The following is a 22,624-nucleotide window of genomic DNA, read 5'->3' on the forward strand; positions in this document are numbered from 1 at the left end:
ATACTGAAATTCCACAGTATCAGTAAGATAACAATGCACCTTCTGTATATACACAAGCAAAATTCATTAAATCTTCACAGACGGGGAGCTTATTTTGTAATTATCTAATCAATTCAACGACTTGATATTTTAAACCATAAAAAGGCTTCTTGTGAGGTGCCTATATTCTTTTGACAGCACATTAATTGAAACTAACCCAGCAGCTTTTTTCAAGTTCAGATTTTGTATGCACAAAGAAAACGAACAAGTCAAATCATAAAAAGTGTCTAAATATAAAACAGTGGTTTAAACAGTGACCTTCTTTGTTGCTACTTGAAACAGAAGTCAATCTGTGACTTGGAAAGAAAAAAAAAAAAAGCAGAGAAAAAGCCAATTGGAAATCATAAAGACACTTAGGCATAGATTCTCACAGGGGCCAGAAATATCTGTTTGCAATTATTAAAATAATGATTCGTTATAATAAATAATCTTCTTGAATTCTTGATTTGCTAACAGAGACTGGGTTTTGACATTCAGAGAGGTGGGTGAACTGCAGACCAGATCACGTTAAGATGAACTGCAATATCAGTTGATGACTTTTTAGTGTTTGGAAACATACTCGCTTTGGTAAGTGATTATCATTGGTTTCCCTTAGGCTGTTACTACTGAGTAAAACCACTATTCAGTATTGTTGACAGCAACCCAGGCGCTAGCTTGCAGGGAGAAAACACTCTGCTCTCTCATGCATGTGCTACTGCTCTGACAAACATGTTTCCAGCTACAAGGAGGAAAAAATGGGGAGGACAGAGGGGAACATAACAGGCGAACAAGAAATAGGTGAACCGACAGATGGGGAGGCACTGCAAATCAGTTTGAGAGACGGCTCGATGGACGGTTACAATTCGGAAATATATAAAACATCTGCAATTTGGCAGTTCCTGGCATAAAGCATGTCTATTTATGACTGTGGTTTGTCGGGGTGGTTATTTAAGGCTGCTGAAATATTCTTTGCACTGGCGTGGAGCTAATAAATTATTGCAGTGTGTTGTATTTTGTTCTAGTGTAAATAGAACATGTTTTGCAAGTGTTATGTTACAATGCAGTCTGTCATGAAAGTGTTAAAAGTCTTTGAAGTAGAAGGGATACGGGGTCATGCTGCTACTATGGAGGATATGTTTTAAGGCATGTCCTTAGTGTAGAAGGGGTCCAGACACACGGAGAAGGCAAGAGGACTGGAGGAGACTGTACGCCCACAGAAATCTGTCCACTGAGAGAGCACCCGACCGGTACCGCCATGTCAGCCGGCCAGCTTGAACAGTTCAAAGTTGAAATGTCAGTCTTTCATTCATGGGTCAATTTCTGTTCATGGTTAACTCATGATGTATCAGCTGAGGGTCAGAGAGGGGAGTCTAAACGTCAGATGAAGCACTTCAATTCTGGTGAGGAGATCTTTTTTTTTTATATTATGCTATAATCTTAGACTGGTATAGTCTCAGAATGGCCATTGTTCTGTCATAAACAAATAAACAAACAAAACAGTTTGAATGTTTCTACATGGATCACCAGCCGCTAGCACTCCAATCCATTTGTTTATTCACATAAACCAAACTTTATTTCTGGGCGATGGCCTCCTCTCCGCTCGGCCGGATCCGGCTGAAGCCAAGACCTCCGACTGCCGATTTACCCAAACCAATGCTGGTGTCGCGTGCTTTCTCCTCCGTGCTGGCAGAAGAAGTCTGAACCCTGGCGGAGGCTGCTGCTGAACCTCCAGACCCTGGAAGTATCTCCGGCAGTGATTCTTTGGCTGGGGGTGCCGACCCAGGGCTGGTAGCAGAGGGGGGAGTTGTTTTGGCGGCTTGGGGCTTTGTAGGGGTTGTGGGGCTGGTCAGGCTGAGGCTGGCCAAGGCATCCAGAGTCCCATCTGGGTCTACCATCACATTGATCACTATCACAGAAATAGACAGAGGGTCAGTGTGTGAAAGGCTTCATGTAAAAGCCAGTGTATATTTTCTATTGTAAAATATAGTTTTTGATCTGGTCTTGCTTTAAAAGCCACATGCACAAGTGTAGAAGAAGAAAAACATTTCAGATTTGCAGAGAATCTTTCTGACACCTCCATTTCCTACATATGTGTCCGTCCCATTTTGCAGGGTGATGAATTTTCAGCATTTGAAAGAAATCCATCATTTTTATTTCTTTTCCCTTAGTATTAAGGTGCTTCTCAACTTTTAAATACAAATAAACAGAGTTGAGATGCAGGAAAATGTCTACGACTCTGAGCGAGTTCACATTTATAATTTACCTTGAAGCTGCTTTTCGACTCTCTTCAGTTCAAGCAGAATACCAGAAATTTCCTGTGAATGGAGGGTGGAAATAAAATGATTAGGAAGTAAAACGATTGGGTTCACTTAACACTGGGAATTGTTTGTCACTCGATATGATTCAGACAGATGAATTTACGCACCTTGTTGGAAGTTTTAAGGAGTGGTACTTCACTCTCTGATCTTAGTTTACTCTCAATTTCATCCCAGTTTCTGTCCTTATCCTTAAACAAAATCCTGGAAGCAAACATTGTACAACAGGTCACATTTGTATTCAGGATCAATGGGTTAGAGTTAGGCACTGTAGATATGTTGTTAAATGCTAATGGTACTTATATCAACAAGTATACTCACCTTATTTTTCCTGCTGTTTTGTCAATGGAGTGCCTGATCTTGGTGGACAGCTGGGAAACTGAATGGAGCAGCAGGCTGTCTAACACGGCCTGCATGCACACAGAAGAAGAAACTGACTGTTAAGCTGACTGCTGAATGCAATGCAGCTTCCAGAAATTTGGTGTCATATGTTCTTGTTTGCCTCTCACCTCCTCTCTATTCCAGGTGCGTCTTCTTAAAGCTCGAGGCTCCAAGTTGTCAGGAGCACGGGGCCGGAGCTCTGCTGGTTTACCGTTTATCTCTGGTGGCTTACTAGTTGAAATCACAGGTGGGATCTTCCTGAAGTTGAGGCTCTCATCAAACACCCGATCAACCAACTAGGCAAAGAGGGGGAGAGATGGAGCAGGGAGAGAAGAAGGATGTCAAAGTTTTGAACCGAAAGTAGAACTTCGGTGTTGTTCTACTTTAGTTTAACATAGTATGTGAGAATTCATGGGAAATGAAAGAAAAACTCTATCAGTAAAAGCTAAGCAGCTCTGAAGCTTTTTAACTGTTTAGCCAAAGAAAGTCGGTTTTTAGTCTTATAGTAGAAAAATAATAAAAAAAATACTCTCTTGGTCAAAATAAGGATAAACAAATGAAAGTGGAGTGCATGGGACTGTAATACGTGAATACCACACAGCAGGTGAGATCAAGAAGCAGCAGAGAGGCATTTTTTTTAAATGAAAGCAAAACATTAAGATGGAAGAGTGCAATGGAAACACACGCAATAAGGCAATAAGAAGAAGAAAAATGGGCACCTTTTTCATGCTGTCCTGTATATCCGGCTGCGTAGGACGTGCAGGGCCTACCTCTTCCCGAGTGTCAATGGCCGATCCTGGAGTGGTGGCAGCAGTGCTGACTGTGGTGCTGGGTGCTGTGCCGGATGAGCTGACTGAGTCAATCTCGCCGGCAACATCGTGGATTTCACGAGCCAAGATGGCCAAGTCCTTAGCCAGGTCCTGGCTGATCCTGCGCACACAGGGGAATAACCTGTTAACCATCAGACGGGGTTCTTTAGGACTCGGGATAAACAGCCACATGAACACATGAAACCTGCATACACAGAACAGCATATACAAAACCGTTAAACCATTAAAGCTCAGTTTCACTCAGTTCAGTGTGGATCAGTACCTGGCTATCTCCTCGCTGTGTGCTGTCCAGTCCCTGATGTACTCCTCTTGCTCTTTCATGCGGTGTTTGATCCCCACTCCACCTGGGCCCGTCACCCCAACTGGGCTCACAGTGGCGGCGAGTCTGGAGTTGCGGTGTGGGACGATGTGATGAGGCCGCACGTGGGGCCGTTTCGGAGAATTGCGATTGGAGCCGAACTCTTCCTCCGAGGTGGAACCGTACTCTGGTGGCAGACGTCTCCACCTGCTGCTGCTGGACACTATGATAGAAGTGCATGAGAAATGTCATCTTTCAGTCAAAAATATCAGTTATTCATAAAACAGATAAATGTGCTTGTAAAGTTGAGATGCTTTGTTTCTGAGGAAGCCAGCAGCCGATTCTGCTCTGATCTGACAAAATATGAATGTTAAGCAGAGGAGAATGGATGCTTCCTTGTTTGTTGACAAACACAGATATTTCTCAAAGGCAACGACGATAAGCTTGATTACTGAACTGCCTTGCTGGGCTTGAATAAAAAACGATGGGAGAATAAGAAGCGTTAGTGGTGCCAAGTATTTCAGGAATACTATCATTATTGCAACTTTGCTTAGTTGTTGTATGGACTGATGCAGCAATGTTTGGAGTTTAAAAAACATAATTAAAAACAACAACAAAAAAAGAAACACTAGTTGAGTTTATTGAAAAGCTCTTGGCCCATGCTGCCAACAAAAGCATCCAACAAGTTAACAAATCTTGTTAGAACCATGTTAGTGTATGTTAACCTGCTTCAAAATGCTCACACACCAGAGCCATTAATGTACTGTAACTGTGCCATGATGAGATGACACAGAGTGCTCTTCCAGTCTTCTCAGAGCGGAAGTGTCTAGATCAGGGGTGTCAAACATAAGGCCAGAGGGCTAGAATCAGCCCAGCAAAGACTCTAATTCAGGACCAAGTAAAGGAAGGCATAAACAACACCAAAGTAATTAGGTATTCGCTCAACAGTTAAATGAAAGAAAATTTCCATGTTTTTCACTATCAACTATAAAACCTTCAGGGTTTTTTACAATAGGACTAAAATAAATGGTCAAATAATGGTCAAAAAACCTTTTGCTTTAAAATTAAGAGACAGCCTGAGCAAAGACCTACCAGAACTTCTTCTGTAATTCTGCACGTCTTATAACTTAAACGCAAAGAGTCGTGCTGACAGATTTCTTTTTTTGCCACAAAGTGGACTGTACGTGGTCCGACACCCCTGCTCTACATGTAAATTCTCCACAAGGTGGAGCCAGGACCACATAATCACAGAGTTGGAGATCAAATATCAGATCTTTGGATAGAAGTGAAGCTTAATCTTTAATACATCGCTGTTAGCATTTATACCTGCTATAAAAAATTTTTGTATACTTTACAGAGCTGATACGACTGTATTGATTTGCTATCAGGAGTGACACTCGGCTGATCATATTGGAATTGAATATGATTGAATTCACTGAATCTATAAAAGCATTTAAAAAACATGGTAAACTTGTAAAAATCTAGCTACTGCATCAGCACAGTAACCAATCTAGATACAAACAAATCCTGTTACCATTTGCATCACGGCAGTTTTAACCTTGTGCTAATTAATAATTACATATAATACAACATACTACTACAAAAACAGAACTAGGAAACCTCTGAAAAGGTGCACTTCAGGCTGCATGTAGCATGGGATATAGGGCCAAACTACAGATTTGACGCAGTAAGAGTATGGGTAGAGCATTCGAGTCCTCATCACAGCAGATTTTAGGTAGGAGACGTTAACAATACAAATATGCTAGAGCTGGGTCATTGTAGTTTACGTTGACATTTACTGGTGATTTACTAAGCCTTTGCATTTTTGTATGTGGCAATTTTTGCCAAAGAAGCTACTCAACGTACATACATTGTTTTCATTTAACTTTTAAATGCAAGCAGCGCCATTTTTAAAACTGAGTTGCTGCAGTAACACAGTTCAGATCCTGTGGAGCTCAACCTTCTATTCCTGTGACCCAGGTCTGACACACACTTGTACACACTAGACACACACACATACACAGTCTAGTTAGGCTCTATAGTCCTGGTACAGTACCCATTAGCTCCTCCTCTGTATCACCACCTGGAGGTTCGGGTTGAAAGCTCTCTGGATAATGAAAACCAATGCACCAAATCATCACAACACGGTGGAAATGTTTGGACACAGATGTTTACACACTGACATGTGAGGTATGCAATGATGTAGATGTAATTAGACTTTGTCATACTTTTTTATAAAGAAACTGATAATTAGGTCAAAACAAAAATAAAATGAACAGCTAAAACTAGAATTCTACTTTTTCCTTTCTCTGTGCAACTAAAAAATCTGAATCAATCAGACAACAGTGCTGGAGTAGATGTATTCACCTGTTGGTGAGCAGTACCCCGCTGTAGTGGTCTTGCTTTTGGCTTCATTCAGTTTGGACACGCTGTTGGCTCTCATTCTGGGTGTCAGCTTGTTCTCCGTGGGTGTTGATGAGCGCAAGCCCAGACGCAGAGCAGTCTCTGATGATAGCCGGGGTGAAGAGGTGGAGCTTCGGGTCACTGTACACTCAGAGTCACTGCGGGCTGAGATGGAGCCCAGACGGTTTCTTCGTGGCTGCGCCAGCAGATCCAGCCGTGACATCCCTTTCCGGCCCGATGGCGGTTTTGAGGTGGAGCTGGTGGTGGACACCTCAGAAGCCACAGACACCCTGTCTGCATCAGCTAGATCCGTGTCAGATGTGTCTCCCAGTCGAGCACGACGGAGAAGAGAAGCTCTTGTGGGTCGTGGCTGAGGCAGTGAGGCTTGCTTGCTCAAGGAGGAGGCTGTGGCTGCATGAAGAGTCCGGCTGGTTTTGGAAGAACCACTGGCAGATGTCTTTGCAGACCTATCAAGTTTGGATTGCAAGACATCATCTGAGCCGCGTCCGTGTGTTGAGTGCCCCAGAGGTCCAGAGTAGGTCTCCTGGTCTGAGGAGAGGATGTCGGAGATGGGAAAGGATGAAGTCTGGTCGTCATCAGTGAGATCTGCCGAGGGCTGCCGTGCTCTGGAGGAGGCAGAAGATGGCTGAACAGAGCGACGTGCATCAGTCCGGGTCGTTGCTTCGACTGGCCTGCTTTTAGTCTTTCTCTCCAACCGTTCACGAGCACTGGGATTTGTGATGCTGGTTTTGGAAGCTGTGCTCATATTGCTTTTCTCCCGGTGCATACTGCTGAGGGAACGCCGTTTTTGTACACTGGCTGCTGCTTTCTTATCTGCCGATTCAGCCACATGACTAGCTGTGCTGGCTGTGTCCACATCTGATTCAGGAGAGATAGAGTCAGTCCGAGCGAGGAGGGCTGAACTTGAACCCTGAGCAGTGATGCCAGCTTTACTACTTTTCTGATCTAGTTTGTTTTCATCTCTTAGTTTGGCCTCTAGGAAAGCCATGACAGCTTCAGTGTCCTTCAGGAGAGTTGCAGTATCCATGCTGCCTACAGAATCACTGCGTTCACGTCCATTGCAGCCTCTGTTTATACGTGGGATGAGCTCGGCAGGGACGCTGGCACTGGGCTTCTCAATTGTGAAACTGCCCTGGCGGACTAGAGGCTTTCCAGACTTCTCGCTTCCTTCTCCTGCTCCTGCTCCTCCTCCTTTCCTCTCCTCTGACTTCTTCCTCCTCTCAGTGCTTCCAGAGGTCCGGAGAGAAGCCTTAGATGGAGAGGAGGTGGAACTTTGTTTCCGTTTACTAGTCATTTCGCTGTTCTCCATGGGAGTCGGGGACTCCCCGTCTCCCTTGTTCTCTTTCTCCTGAGGTTCAGTATCCTGCTTTTCCCCAATCTCTGACCTCAGAGTCTGGGTAGCGGATTTAGCCCGGGAGTCATCCACAGGGAGCTGAGGGAGGGTCCTACGCTTACGGTCAGTCAGACTGGAGGAGGATTCGCCTCTGCTGAGGGAGGCACCAGACTCAACAGTATTAGCACCTATAAGAAAAAACAACTTAATTGTGATTCTTTTTTTTTTCTTTTGTTTGCATGAAATTAAAAAAAAAGATTTTCAGTCCTAGTTCTACTTTGAAATAATTAGCATATCAAGGTTTTAAAAATGAAAACATATTGTGTTTAAAAACTGAGTTTCCAATAGTATCTACCTCTCTCTTTGTGCAGGAAGCTGCCTGTTTCTGCTCCTGAACCCTCTGGGTCTGTTCTTGTGTGATTGGCTGCTATGCTGGCCCACTGAGAGACCCAGCTAGAATCACCAGGGAGAGCCTGGGAGGACACAACAGGGAAGAAAACAGGATTGAGAAAATTACAATAGAGCTCACTTAACTTAATGGTGGCACAAAAAATACCCAGGAGATCACAACAATTGCTATATCTAAAAGCCATTAAAGTATATAAATGATGAGAGAACTGAGTTAGACTGTAAGGATGAAGATATTTCACTACATTTTTATTTGATATTAAAAAAAATAACAGTTTGCTATATGCTCTGTGTGTTATTTAAATACATATAAATCACCCAGACAGGGGGGCATAAAAGACAGAAGAACAGACAGAAAGGCTGTCATTGCACACACACGCTGTCCCCTCCCTCTTGTAAAACTGCCTAAAGGGCCGAGCATGTCTCTCCTCATCTTAGTATGATCTAGGTCACTCGTAGGGAGGACTTGCCTACTCCCACGAACAGGCTTAGGGAGTAAGTGCCATCAGAGTTATTCTGACACACAATATGAAGCTTAGTCATGAATCTTAAGTCTGTTATATGACACTGGACTAAGAGGCTATTGTCAGTACTTTAACATGCTAATCTATAGGTGAACATAAAAAAGCTAATCAAAGACAGAAAAAGGAAGAAAAATACTATAAGGGGCATAAAAAAGTAACAAAGCAAAAACAAATAACCAGTTCAAGTTCTGTTTTCTACCTCTTTTCCACTCTGTCCTGCCTCCTTTCCTTTTCCTTCTCCTTTCAGGTCTGACAGAATTGATGAGTCTTTGTTCTGCTGCACACCAAACACCTAAAAATGTGTAAAAAAAGAAGAATACAAAAACGTTTTGCTCAAGTACAGTTAATCTTTAGACAATATGCACATTTTGTATGCAACAGAATAATGGTAGTCTTTGGAATGAAAATGAAATACCGCCATAATATATTTTATAAACATATCATTCAACAGTTCTCCTACTGAACAAAAGTGAACTAAACAGAAGTAAGTGCTGTTGAAATAAAGCATTAATTGGGTCTGGTTATTTGAGTACCATGGCGACATAAAAAAATATCAGTCACACATCACACAGACACACACACACAGACACACATGCACTATTTACAAAAGAAAAGAGAGCGAAAGGCGGACAGACTGTGAGCAGTGTGCCAATTAGCGTGTCAGCTAATTACAGGAATTAGCATAACAACACTTCCAGTTTTGAATGTAATGTGCCCAGACTACCACTACCTCGAAATACACCCCACTAATTATATCACAGCTCCTCCTAAGATAACACCTGCATGCAACACTTGAAGGGACAAGTGCCACACTAAGATGTCATTTAGTAAAGTTAAAATCAGGCCTGTGTGATAACCTTGTAATTTAATAACCCACAGCAACAACCTGACTTCCTAAAAAAGGTTTATGTGCAGCCAATCCCAACTTCTGAATCGGTTAGGTGACAAATAAAAATACTGGCCATTGTTAGAGTTGCAAACTTTCCTTTCTACAACTTTCTAACCTTAGCAAGTAAAATTGTCTCTGTAAATTTAACTCACAGTCATCTCTCTAAGTGCATTTCTTGCCTATTTCCAGTATGTTTTCAGTGACCATGAAAAAGCTCTATGGCATAAGACCAGTGGCAGCAGTAGGAAATTGATGATGGTGGCGCAGCCTCCCTGGAGCATTGTTTAATAAAGCAGGACAGTCCTTGATGGAGTAAGTCTCTCCAGGCAACTACAGAAGCATTAGCTTTACCAATGGGACAGAGAAGATGGGTGGTGGTCAAAAAAGGCAACAGAAAGGGGATAGCTTTGTTTTAATGTCAACAACGCCAAGTACTCTCATAGGACTCACTACCCCTAAAACTGCCAATGAAGCAGGTAATAAACAGACTATTAACCTTGCTCTGGCCTGTTTATGTTGGCTCAGTTACTTTCTGCAGTTACTGCAGAGACCTTAAATGATGCTTGTCATTCTAACTGCTACTTTTATGGTCAACGTTTGGAAACGAAAAGCAACAACACACATAATTTTTGTTTTCTTGTGACTTTGGAGGGATCAGAACATAAAACATTAAGACTCAAACAACAAAATGCAACAAATGTCCTTTAAATAACCCACATTTAAATTTACTATTGTAATTTATCGTATACTATTTACACAGCACATCTCAGGTGAAAAAAAGATTTCAATCTAGGTATTTAAGGCTTTACAGACTTACAGATTGTTTCAGTTTGTTATGTAGAGTTTAGGATTTCGTTTCTGGAAAATATGTTTTTAATCACAAACTAGTGGTGATGTTTATGGCCCAAAAATGTGGGATCCTAAATACATCTCATTTCAAGTACTGTGAAAGCTGGGGCAGAATAACAGACATGTTTCCACGCTACCTTGTCTATCATTCGCCTGGCCTCCTCTTCCTCCGGGTTCTTGTTTTCCAGTTCGATGGTGTAGGTACCTTTATCACTGTGGTCGTCTTCTGCCTCCACACCAGCTGTACTTGCACCTCTGCCCACAATTGATGTGTCCTCACTGGGGGTGGTGGGGCTACCTGTCGCCAGCCCGGTACTGGCCGAGCTCCGACCAATACTTGGGTCCTCTGACCTCTGTTTAAGAAGCACTCGGGCAGCTGTAGGGGCACCTACAGTCACTGTAGCTGGTATTGGGGCTGGGACCTTACCTGAAAGGTACACACACAGAGCACAGAAATACAGCTGTTAAAAAAAATAATGGTCACACATACATAAAATGCTTTTCAGAGGATAAATAGTGCCTTTGTGTCATTCCTTTACTTAAATAGCTAAACTCCTAGTATGTCTTATTATATTTAATGGGTATAGTTTTAAACATTTACTTTGGAAAAGACAAACAAAATCTGGTCATAGAAAGAGTGTAAAAATACATTAAATCTGAGTTTTATTACCTGAGTCTGAGGCTGTTGTGGCCGAGGTGGAAATGCTAAACACCTTGGGGTGAGAAGGAGGCTGAGGACAGAGTCCCTCTCCACCAACTCCTGCTCCCAGCAGGGGTGCGGTCTGGGAAAATGAATATGACCGGCGCTTGCGAGGATTTTCCTCATCATAGAACTCGATCATAAAAGCAGTACGAGTCCCAGTTGTTCTGGTCCCACTGACTGTTATGTTGCCCCCTCCTGTTTCTCCAGATCCTCCTGCTCCCACGTGGCTGTGTGACGCTTTTAGGCGTTCCTCTAAAGCATGGCGTCTGTTGGCAAAACGCAGCCCCAGCCCATTCTCTGAGTCGCTCTGGGTGCCATCCTCATGTTTGCTGCCTAAAGGGACAAAAAAAAAAAAAGAATTATTTTAATTGACTATATTGACCGTCCACATATTCTCAAGCGAAAGATCTTACATTTACATCACAACATATATGCAGAATAATTCCACAGCAACAGGCCACAGCTTATGTAAAAAGATGCAATATAGCAATGCTGTGCATACAGCAGCATGTGCGGCATGTTCTGACAACAAGCAGTTAACACAAGAGCCAGGCACACAGAACCACATCCACCTAAAACCACATTCGTAGTCTAAATGAACTATGAACTTTCAGTTGTGACACACACATTTAACAGATAAAACAGACACTAAATTCACAACCTACCGCATTACTCGAGTTATTCTACATTTGTATCAGTCTGGGTCAAGTCATCACGTCCACGCTAATCCAGACATGCCACCCACACCCACCACTATCCCTGCCTACTTCACTGACAGCAAGAGAGGCGAGGGGGAGGGGAGGAGGAAAGCATGGAGAGGGAAGCGAAGTAGAAGAAGGCTGGACTAGAGTGTGTGCGTATGTGTGTATGTGTGTAGAGGGGGTTCAGGCTGAACAGAGAGGAAGATTGGGGGATGTGGAAAATGAGGAGGGTGGAGGGGCAAGGAATGAAAACAGATTAAGTGTGACAAAAAGGAAAAAACAGAGACTGAAGAATGCTCAGGATACGGAATGTATTGTCATTAGAGCTAAGAGAATGTCACACAATCAAAGACCTAACCAGTCACTGGCATTTAACTAGCTGGCAGTCAGTCCATCAGGATATGGGAGAAGCGAAGGGAAGGAAACACCACAGGACTGGTGCTGCACATGATCACACACATTGTATAAACCCAAAGCTCTGTGATATAGTTAATACTTTCTCCAAAATAATACAGGCCCCAAAAGCTTGTTTTTAGGCTGTTTTTCACTTCAGACACAATGTGCAAGTAGTGCTACTGAACTGCCCTCTGTGAGAAAAGAGGACAAAGAGCCTAAAAGATGCATACATGCTGAGTGGTCTTGAATGGCTTGGCAGGTTCACTGTGCACAGACTGCTCCTTTGAATCTGTTAACTTTCTAGATTAATTTCATTGTAATCAGGACTGAGAGTCAAGTTATGGACAGTACTGAATTAAAACTGGAAAGCCGGTAAACATTAGTGGCATATCAGGATGACACATTATTTATGTTAACAGTGACATGTGTACTTACAGAAGCTCCACATATGACACACTTTAGTTTTCTAATTACTTCTCCTACTTGAATCTATTACTTTTGTTTGTTTTGTCAAGTCTAAGAAAGTCTGTTTAAAAAATGTGAGAGCTGGAGATCTAAACAGCAATACACCTTTTGAGATAACCTCTATGCCATCCCAACACTAGGTGTCTCTGTTTTGCTTTGGTCTTGTTGTGCTTTGGTGGATAGCTGGATGAGCTACACCTGGGCCCAGTATGCCCAGCTTTAACAGCTCCCTCCTTCCTGCAGACTGACTGGCTATGCTACAGTGAACTCTTTTAATTTAATCATTTTACTTTTCATGCATGCTGCCAGCCACGCATGCATGCATTATAATGCTGACTGTCTGATATATGCAAGTTCTTTTAAGTTGATCATATTGTTTTCTACGTTTCTACATCTAGTTGTGTCTTATTCTTTGCTATACTTTTTTTTTTTTTTTTTTTTTTTTAAATCTGCCTTTTACAGGGCGCCAACCTTCATTCAAGTACAATATTAAATTGCAGAGCACCCCTGTAAGTACTTTTTCCACACTGGGATATCACAATGATTCTGCTGCCTAGGGCATAATTCAGAGTCTGTGGCTCATTTGTCACATTCCACCGGCCACCTCCTCAAAATGTTCCATCTTTCCAAACTGTAGTTTATTAAAGCATTTATTAAAGCATCTATTTCATTAACAAGAAGAAAAAAAAGAAAACAGTAGCTTGAAGAGATCAGCAGATAAGCAGACAACGAGAGGCAGGTCTTTCATGCTGTGTGTCCGAGACAAAGAAGCCCTTGGTAGGGCCAGAAGAGAACAGAGATGTCTGTGAGAGTCCAGTGCTCTGTCCCACTCGCCCCACTATGACTCACAGTGGAGCTGGCCTCTGCCCGCACACGCACACACGCACACACGCACACACACACACACAAGTAAACAGACACACAGACATACAAAGCTCAGCAAGAAAGTACTTACTTTACATGTAGACACACTCACACAAGCAGGCAAGCAAACACACAACCTCAAACATACACAGAATTGTACTGTATGTAAGGATACACTGCAAGTACAACACATACAATTGAATTTAAAGTCCTGAGTATGTGATAGGCTTTAACTATTAGGGCAAATTAATTACATTTCACATGAAACACTCATCATTAATAAGAAAATGAATTTTGTGTTCTTAATAACATCTCAAATCACACATATTTGGCAATATGCTGATAAGCGTGCAACAAAATACTTACATTTTCATGCATACACATGGCAGTTCATATTCTAAATAACCAACAGTATAAAGATATATCATGTAGACTATTTCCTACAGTGAGAAAAGAAAGACTTACCTTGATGGTTAGAAATCAAAACCTCAGTTGCTTCTTCTCAATTTTCTTGCTGAACCTCTGCTACCCTCTCTGCCTAGAACCTCTATGACACACCCTGAGCACATCTCACAAGCCTCCTCTCACACATGCCGCACTGCTTGTCTGCAGATCAGTGCAGAGCATGATTCCAGCACACACATGCAGCAGACGCAGACCTGGCGAATTTCAGCAACACAAATGAACATGTAAGCAGCGCATGCTTCGCACACGCACTCATCAGCACTGAAACGCATGTCTCACACATGCCACTGCAGCCTTCACACACAGACACACAGACAGATGTTCAGCACTAGTGCTTGCTATATATGTCTGAACGCTCGCCTTCCCTGCCATCATTTGCATCACTGTTACTATAACAACTAACTAAAAAAAAAAGCTCCCTTCCTTTGCTGCCTCCCTTTCCGCTTCTACTGCAGTGTACACAAGTCTCTCTGTCTCTCTCTCTCTGTCTTGCTTCTCTTTGTTTAGTCACCTTGGCTGCAGTTACTGCAAATACTGCTCTCTCTCATCCTGCTTCTTCCTACCTTCCCTCTGTACCTGTCTGCAGATAGCTTTTCATCCAGCTGTCCACTTACCCTCTATCTCCTTGCTCTTCAGCCACATTTTGAAAAGACTGCAGCATCCAGCAACCCAAAACTCGTATTAAAATAATAGTCCCATAGCTGAGCCATTCTGACAGCCCATTAACATGTGTGTTGTACTAACTCCATCTAATGAATTACCTTCTCTCCCTTTCACTTCTGCTAATAGATTTCCATTTTCATCAGCTCGCATCTGCTGGTCCCTTCCCTTACACATGCCAGCACTATCATAAATTGGCCTTCATTTAATTGACTCAAGACATGTGCATGGCCTAGCCTAGCATCAAACCTAAACTCTCTTTAGAGGGAGAGAGCACAAGGCTTAACCTTGCTTGGTTTAATCAATTCTCATAAAAACCCATAGCAGCAGGAGCCAACTCAGCAGCTGGCTGCTTGCAGGTAATGGGGACAAAGAAACACAGAGAACCAAGAAATCTACAGCAATAGTATTTTTAAACCTTATCCCACACATAATACAAAAGAAGAAAAACATTTTTCTGATCATGCAATCAGGCTTTAAATGGCAGGATGTATTCTATGCATGCATGTGAGTATGAGTACTCTTTTCTGCAAACAGGAAAAAGGGGCTGAGCTATACAGCAGCAGAGGAATAGGCATGGTATTCTCTGCTAGCTGCTAATCTCCCCTGCTTGGCTACCACTGCCAACAACCTCTGGCAAAGAATCAACTCCAACTTCACATAGTATGGCAAATGACAGTGTGTTAAATATTGTACTATTACACTAAGAAAGTGAAATTAGAATGACTTTGCTGGTGAACTAACTGATAACTCACAAATAAGGATTATTGTAGGGACTAAATGGGATTCTTTTGTTAGAGGAAGGAGAAATAATCAGGGAAACCAAAAAGAGGCACAACAAAACACACAAACTACAGACATACAAATAGTAAACGCAATCTACCTTTCAGTCTTTTCAGATGAACTGGCACATCGCTCTTGATGCTCTTGCTGCTCTTGCTGTCATCCTCTGTCGACTCGCTGCGCACAAGAGTGGGGTCATTCTGGGCTAGCCAATCAGCTACTTTGCTCTCAGATGCCATCATAGCAGCCTGTAGGGTACTCAAGTCCCTTCCTCCTGCGCCTCCACTTCCTGCTCCACTCTTCTTGGAGCGAGATCTGTGGTGATCGGGTGTGAACTTTGACACGTGGTCTTTAATGGTGACTTTCCCTGGAGACGTGTTGTCAAACTCTATGGTAAAGGAGGCGTGACCTTGAGCTGTGGAGCAGACATACTACTGTGTCAGTCAGTACTAAATATAAGTTTGCTAACTGAAGCACTTTTCTAAAAGAAAAAATGCATATAACCAGATTGTGTAATTATACAGTAGTGCATGGACATTTGCTAAAATGTACTCAAATAAGCCAGTGTCACTAGCAGAATAACTGCTACTTTGTCTGCACTAGATACACATTGATCTCTTATTTGTGCCATAAAAGATTTCTCAAAAGTTCAACATGAATAACATGAAGAATACAAAACATAAATACACCTGCTTTTATCAAGACATATCAAAAAGAATTAAACATATACTTCACTTTACCTGTAGTGATGTGACTGGCTGTGCCCTCAGTGTCCTTGGTAGGAATCTCATGGATGCCGTTACTGGCCATGTGACCCTCCTTGGTGGGGATCTCAAAGTAACTGGAATCATGGGCAGTGGGCGCATGAAGACCACCCTCTTTAGCTTTCTCCCCTCGATGTGCCTCTTTGCTTTCTAAGTTCAGAAAATACCAAAAGATGCATTCGAAAATAGATCAAATTTGGGTAGGCAATAAATATTTGACATCAGTGGATTAAAATAAAACCACCCAACCAACCTGTGAAAATCTTAGCCAAAATTAGATGGTGAGATTTTATTTTGGGGTTGTGTTGTGTTACCAGCTTGTGGACACAGCACAACACTGTTCCAGCTAATGTGCTTTTGCGCTGCACACATCCTTTTTAAAAGAAAAACACAAAGCTTCCGGTACCAAAAATTTTGTACGTTGCCTAAAGACTCCATATTCTCAGCTTCTATGTGGAGCACAGGAATACATTACTTAGTCGACACAGATGAATACTAGATTTAATTTTCAAAGGATATGAAAGCGAAAATATTGAAAATCAAGCCATTCAAGACACAGATCAATCCACTCAAGGTTTGTTCTTCACATCAACTTTCTGTTTCTCATTTTCACTTTCTGTCACTATAAAAAAAGAAGTAGTGCTGGCATAGCTCTTTAAAACCTGATTTCGGGGGACTTTTTTTCTCATTTGTCCGTATTAGCAAACAGACCCTCTGTGAGATCTGAATATGACAAATGATACTTGCAGAAATTAGAAGGGCCATCTGCTTCATGTTGGGGAGCAAACGTAGGAACATATGGCAATTGACAAAAAGAAACAAGAAACAGAAACTGTCTGCACAATACAAGAGTGAGCAACAGTGAACACATTTCTAATAAAATATTTATTTTAAATATATCACAGAGCTGCTTAAAGACTTAGGACAGAAAACAGGACATTCCAAAAGGTACAATCTCTTAGTTAAAAGCTGCACTTTCCACTTCACTTTACTTCCCTCAGCTCAGTTTAGTTGATTTTTTTTAAATCTTTTTGAAACTATCAGTGGCTGCCAGTGTAAGCGGCTCAGCAGTTTTGGAAAGATTTACAACACAGATTAAGACTGAGAGCAAATATGATGTACTTTAGATCAAATATGTGCAGTGATGCTTAAGATTCAATGACTATGAGAACACTGTAATACCATTGAACTAAGACAGAACACATGGTTCAACTTTCAAACAGCAGTACTACTACACTGTTCACATTTCTTCTCTGTGATCTCTTACCTTTCAGGGCCTTCTGGTGTTAAAACAAACAGTTTTAAAAAGAGACAAAACAATATAAACAGCAACAGTTATTCCTTTAAAATTCTGATGAACTCAGAAAACTTCCTCTATCCCACTCATGTAAGGAGTGAGTTAGTGTGAACATAAGTCATCTGAGAATCACTTACATTAGTCACTTCTGCAAAGTAAAGAACTCCAATAATAATTTTATTTAACCGCTAGGTTCAAACTAACTGCTGAATGTGTTCCAGGATTTCTGTTGGCCTAACAGTACAACACCAAACCCTTTCTCATTTCACAGACTTGAGAGTTGAAGAGATTTCACTGACTGGACAGCTCTTCAATGAGCTGCTGGCAATCAAGTGCAAGGTAAAATATTAGATAAATACAAAGCTGACTCAAACTGAAAGCATTTCACCAGCTCCATTGCTCAAAGTGTATGGATGAGAAAGTGATACTTACAAAAGAATTAGAGCGTGGTTGGCTAATGATTGCTGCAGTGTACACTTAGTGTGGTCTGTTTGGACACTCTGTGTGTGTGTGTGTGTGTGTGTGTGTGTGTGTGTGTGTGTGTGTGTGTGTGTGTGTGTGTGTGTGTGTGTGTGTGTGCTGGGAGGAAAGGGGGGAGCTGGTGCAATGGTGTAACCCAATCAGCTTGAGCAACAATACATGAGGAGGGGAGGGTAGGGGACTCTGACAGCACAGCCTATTCAGAGGGAAACATAAAAAGACACACACTAAATTTAACTGAAGTACACATACATGCTACAAAGCACACAACCAAACAGAATCGCTTCCTATCCCCAAACCTCTCTTTCTCGCTTTCACTTCCTCCTAACTGTCATATCTGAATAAAATGACCTATTAGGGGAAATACACATGGAGGTAAAGCCACACCATTTAAAATTAAATGTCCACTGATAACATACTGATAAATATGCACGCCGCTTCACAATCCAACGTTTCAACATTCATCTTTTAAAAGCCGATGCTGGGGAGGGTAAATGCCTTTTACTCACCCGCTTCCATAACTGAAGTAGCCAATCCCATTTGGCTGATCTTCTGGAAACGTTTTTTTTCCGTTTGGTTTCAAATCAACCCTTCACACTTTTGCAGATTTACTCCAAACTGACAAGCTTTTCTAATCTCACTTCACCACAAAAATACGACACTAAAATCCACAGAGTGATGAGAATCGTAGAGAACGGAAAGCACCTATAACTGACTGTTAAAAGAGGTAAAACAAAAAAAACAAACAAACAAAAAAAAACCCCCAAAAACCCAGTCTTCTTTTACCGACTGGCAAAGATGCTGCCAGACTATCCATCCAGATGTAACGAGAGATTTGAGGATGCTTCAGTCTGCTCCAGTGTTTTTTTGTGTTTGGTTAACCTCCCCCCACTCCTTCTGGTCCACACTAAACCAGCCTGGCACAGACTGATTTTTTTGTATCACTGAGCTGTTCCACTATTCCTCTAATCCTGTTACTCTGACTATCGGCTTCTAGTTAACGTTATTCCCTCCTCAGTCCAATGGTCACTGTCTAATCGCATAGTGCAGGCAAACAGACATACATGCATACATGCTATGAAAAAGGCCTTTGTGTGCACTTGGACTGTCACAAATACAAAAACACAGGCTAGTTGGACATCACCCCTTCAACACAAAGAAAGCAAATAAATGGAGCTGGAGGACATTAGGATGACTTAAGCTACTGATTCAACTTAACATAGCATCTTTAATGTGTTAGCTATTTAACAGCAACATTTCACAGTACATTGTAACTATACACTGTAAACAGTAAAACACTTTGATTTTAAATTTTTTGCTTGAACTAAAGCAAATAGAAGCTTCATTTAAATTACTGAAAGTGCATCCTATTATAGAGTATGAAATTGAACTTCTACGTCATGTCTATTTGTAAAGCAGTTACCAAGTGCTAACAGTAAAAACACCTTTTACAAACCAATCACAACTACACAAACTTTATTATAATATGTGGAAATCATTTGGCATTCTTACAACTATGTTTTGAAAATGTAACACTGTCATTGTACATGTACATTGTACCTGCTTGCTGTGTATAAACCCAAGAAAGCACATGTTTGCATTTGATCTCTGAAAGTGTAAAATAATTCAAAATCTCACAGCCTCCTACCTGAGGTGGAGCTGTCATGCTTTTTTGTGGATGTCCTGTTTTCCTGTTTGAAAGAATTCTCATCATCTGCGTCCCCATCCCCCCACCAAGACGGCTGGCCATACAGGGGGGTCCCACGAGGCAGTGCTGTAATATCCCCTGGGGCAAATGTTCACACAAAAACATTTTAACAAAGCCTTGCAGTGAGTCTACGTGTTACTCTGTGAAGGCGAGTGTTTATTACTGACTTTACATACTCAGGTCATATCTAGATAAACAGTTCACTGAATCACGTTGCACCAAAATTAACCCAGCTGCTCCTTGCGTATGTCTGTGTTCGTGCTTTAATTCCCCCTAGTCGGGTCTTGCAACACTGACCTATTTTCAAAACTTTAGCCAGCTTGGTCGAACACGCATGTGAACATTCAATGTTTTGGGTTCTTTCTCTTTCAGAAATAAATGGTGGATATGAAAGACAAGCTTTCCATTTGCCTCCCTGTTCCTATCAGACTATAAGAAAAGGTACTATGCTCCAGTGGTAACTCTTAAACTGAGTAAGGAAGTGAGAGGAAACATCACTGAGTGCTGTATCAGAGGACATCTCGTCAAGTTCTTTGCATTCTTTCCTCATCTTATGCCTTTTCCCCTCATTTTAGTACCCTTCACCTTGCGATGTGTTAGTTTAAACACAGTATATCCAGATAATTATAGATCCTCAGTGCCAAATTGTTTACAGTGAGTAGGGCTGATCTATATAAAAACTACTGAACGTATGTTTACTGTAAATTATAATATGTGGGTGAGGTCTGGGACTGAAGCAATAACACTGAGATTGCATCCTCATGAAAAACAGCATGAGTGTTATTTAAAAACTGAGTGGAAGATCAGGCAACATGCAAAGCTGAGTGTATATCGTTGCCTGTTTAGGTCCAAATTTATTTCTGTGTCTGTGTATCTTACTGCATTTTATAGACAGCAGAGCTGGGATGTTGGTTTGCATTATTCATTCAATCTGACCCTATTACAGCTTAAGCTGTCTGTAAACCCAAGCCCTCTATGGCCTTGTTTTAACATCTGGAGATTAACCAGAAACACTGCTAGCACCCCAACATGCCCACTGATGTCACTTATTAGGGACACCCTCAAATGTAAGCCGTCTTCATGATAATGCTCAGCGCCGGGCAGCAATTTTTCCTGTGACCATGTCCACCCCCTACTGGCCTAACCCTACCACACTTAAATTACACAATATTCTTATTTTAAAAAAGGTTTCCTTATTTGGGAAAAAACATCAACAAAAAACAACAACAACAACAACAACAAAAAAAGACACAAACACTAAACCAGGGGTGGGGAACTCCAGGCCTCAAGGGCTGCTGTCCTGCAGGTTTTAGATATCACCCTGGGTCAACACACCTGAATCAAATGATTATTTCATTACAAGTCCTCTGGAGAACTTCAAGACATGTTGAGGAGGTAATTCAGCTGTTTAGATCAGCTGTTTTGGATCAAGGACACACCTAAAACCTGCAGGACACTGGCCCTTGAGGCCTGGAGCTCCCCCACCCCTGCACTAAATGATGACATGAATGTGAAGCCTGAATGCGAATATAAAGCCTGCTCTCTCAGGGTTGTAGAAAGTGAAAAATTCAGTGAACTGCTTTTGAAACTGTGGTATTACATCTAGAGGTTTTAGAGAGTATTTGCAGAACTATATATCAGAACATACATTTTCTACTTGTTAATATCAGCATAAAGCCATTACTAAACATTTGTATTGCTTTTGTTGTTATTTCAGTCCCAGGGCTACTTTTGGATCACCACAAAATTAAAATTCCACTGAAGATATCTTTATTCATAAGAGAAATTTGTAAATTTAAGGAAACAGCAGACTAATTTACTTTTCCACATTTACTTCTGTTTTGTCTCTTACCTCCTATCCTCTCTTCAGCTTTGTGAGTGTCCACAGGTTTGGCAGATGACTCTTTGGAGGAAGTGACCCCATCTGTGACTTTGCTCTCCCCTGATTTAGTGTGGCTGGGGGATCTATGTGCCTTTGTTGGGGTCTTACTGGGAGATTTGGTTGTGGCTGTGGTGCTAGCGGTTTCACCAGTCGATGGTTTCTTGCTGAGTTGGAGGCCAATGGTGAACTTTTCATGCTAAAGGGAGAAGAAGAAATGGACACATAAAATGAATAGCCATATATGTAGTACAATGCAACTGTGAAACATGATCATGTTAGGACAAAGGTCCTCACCTTTAGAGCTTCCTCAGGCACAGTGAGTTCTCCTCTCACCACCGTAAACAGATTGGTATGTGAAACAGAAAGGTTAAGGAAATACGGGTCACCATACAACTATGACATGATTACAGACACTAATGCAAGCCCACAGGTGGGGAAGCACAAATGAGGTAAGGACCTGCACAACCAGGTTTAAAAAAATACAAAGTAAAACTAATTTAAATGATTCTAATATTTTCCCTATTTTAATTAGAAAATAATAATAATCTAAAAATGCTAATCTATTGAAAGAAATTATTCATAATTCCCTATGTATTGTTATAGATTGATAAAAGTTATGGGGTGTCAGGCATGAGCTGTTTTGGCTTCTGTGATGGGGCATGACACAAACTGTTTAAGAACTGATACACTACTGCAAGTTGTGAACTCAACTATGTTTCTAGGTCACAACACAAGTTTGGCACCTTGGTGAGAATAAAAAAATTTTCCTCAGCATGTTCTCTAAATGGTGAACATATTGCTGGTTGTGTGAGGGGTGAACAGATTAGTGAAGGATATCATATCCAAACCTCAGCTTGTCCTCTAACTTTAGAGTGATGTACATCTGCTCCTGAATGCGGACATCGTTTACAAAGGTCTGCAGAGAGAGGGTACAGAAAGGCGGTTATTTAAAGAAATAGTCACAGTAAAATTCCAAAAATAACATGTGCTTTAGTACTTTAAGTACTATGGTTGACATCTTTCTTTCTTTATATTTATTTCCTTTTCATCAACAATTAACATCCTAATGTTTAATGTTTTTTTTTTAATATACAGCCATTATAAATCACAAAAGCTCACAGCAGGGACAGTAAGTAAAGTAAGTAAAGTTTATTTATTAAGCGCTTTTCATAGACAGGTAGTCACAA

The 22,624-nt window shown here is 41.4% G+C and overlaps 1 protein-coding gene across 1 annotated transcript in view; it reads right to left on the reverse strand.

Moving 5' to 3' along the window:
• Positions 1 to 419: 419 nt before the first annotated feature.
• cep170aa (centrosomal protein 170Aa) overlaps positions 420 to 22,624 on the reverse strand; it is a 38,062-nt gene continuing 15,857 nt past the window's right edge. Inside the window, exons 5-23 of the mRNA XM_085369707.1 lie at positions 22,275 to 22,353; positions 21,732 to 21,790; positions 21,408 to 21,633; positions 19,496 to 19,633; positions 16,047 to 16,220; positions 15,407 to 15,721; positions 10,940 to 11,305; positions 10,407 to 10,696; positions 8,731 to 8,823; positions 7,955 to 8,072; positions 6,210 to 7,787; positions 5,899 to 5,949; positions 3,807 to 4,065; positions 3,434 to 3,665; positions 2,843 to 3,010; positions 2,655 to 2,743; positions 2,444 to 2,537; positions 2,282 to 2,333; positions 420 to 1,924 (exon numbers count right to left, since the gene is read on the reverse strand). Coding sequence (XP_085225833.1) covers positions 1,590 to 1,924; positions 2,282 to 2,333; positions 2,444 to 2,537; positions 2,655 to 2,743; positions 2,843 to 3,010; positions 3,434 to 3,665; positions 3,807 to 4,065; positions 5,899 to 5,949; positions 6,210 to 7,787; positions 7,955 to 8,072; positions 8,731 to 8,823; positions 10,407 to 10,696; positions 10,940 to 11,305; positions 15,407 to 15,721; positions 16,047 to 16,220; positions 19,496 to 19,633; positions 21,408 to 21,633; positions 21,732 to 21,790; positions 22,275 to 22,353 — 4,716 coding nt within the window. The 3' untranslated portion in view covers positions 420 to 1,589. The remainder of the gene's footprint in view (positions 1,925 to 2,281; positions 2,334 to 2,443; positions 2,538 to 2,654; positions 2,744 to 2,842; positions 3,011 to 3,433; positions 3,666 to 3,806; positions 4,066 to 5,898; positions 5,950 to 6,209; positions 7,788 to 7,954; positions 8,073 to 8,730; positions 8,824 to 10,406; positions 10,697 to 10,939; positions 11,306 to 15,406; positions 15,722 to 16,046; positions 16,221 to 19,495; positions 19,634 to 21,407; positions 21,634 to 21,731; positions 21,791 to 22,274; positions 22,354 to 22,624) is intronic.

Source organism: Diplotaxodon limnothrissa, linkage group LG13, assembly GCF_057381915.1.
Source record: "Diplotaxodon limnothrissa isolate DT_005_m linkage group LG13, D_limnothrissa_male_GT1.1, whole genome shotgun sequence".
Lineage (NCBI taxonomy): Eukaryota > Metazoa > Chordata > Actinopteri > Cichliformes > Cichlidae > Diplotaxodon > Diplotaxodon limnothrissa.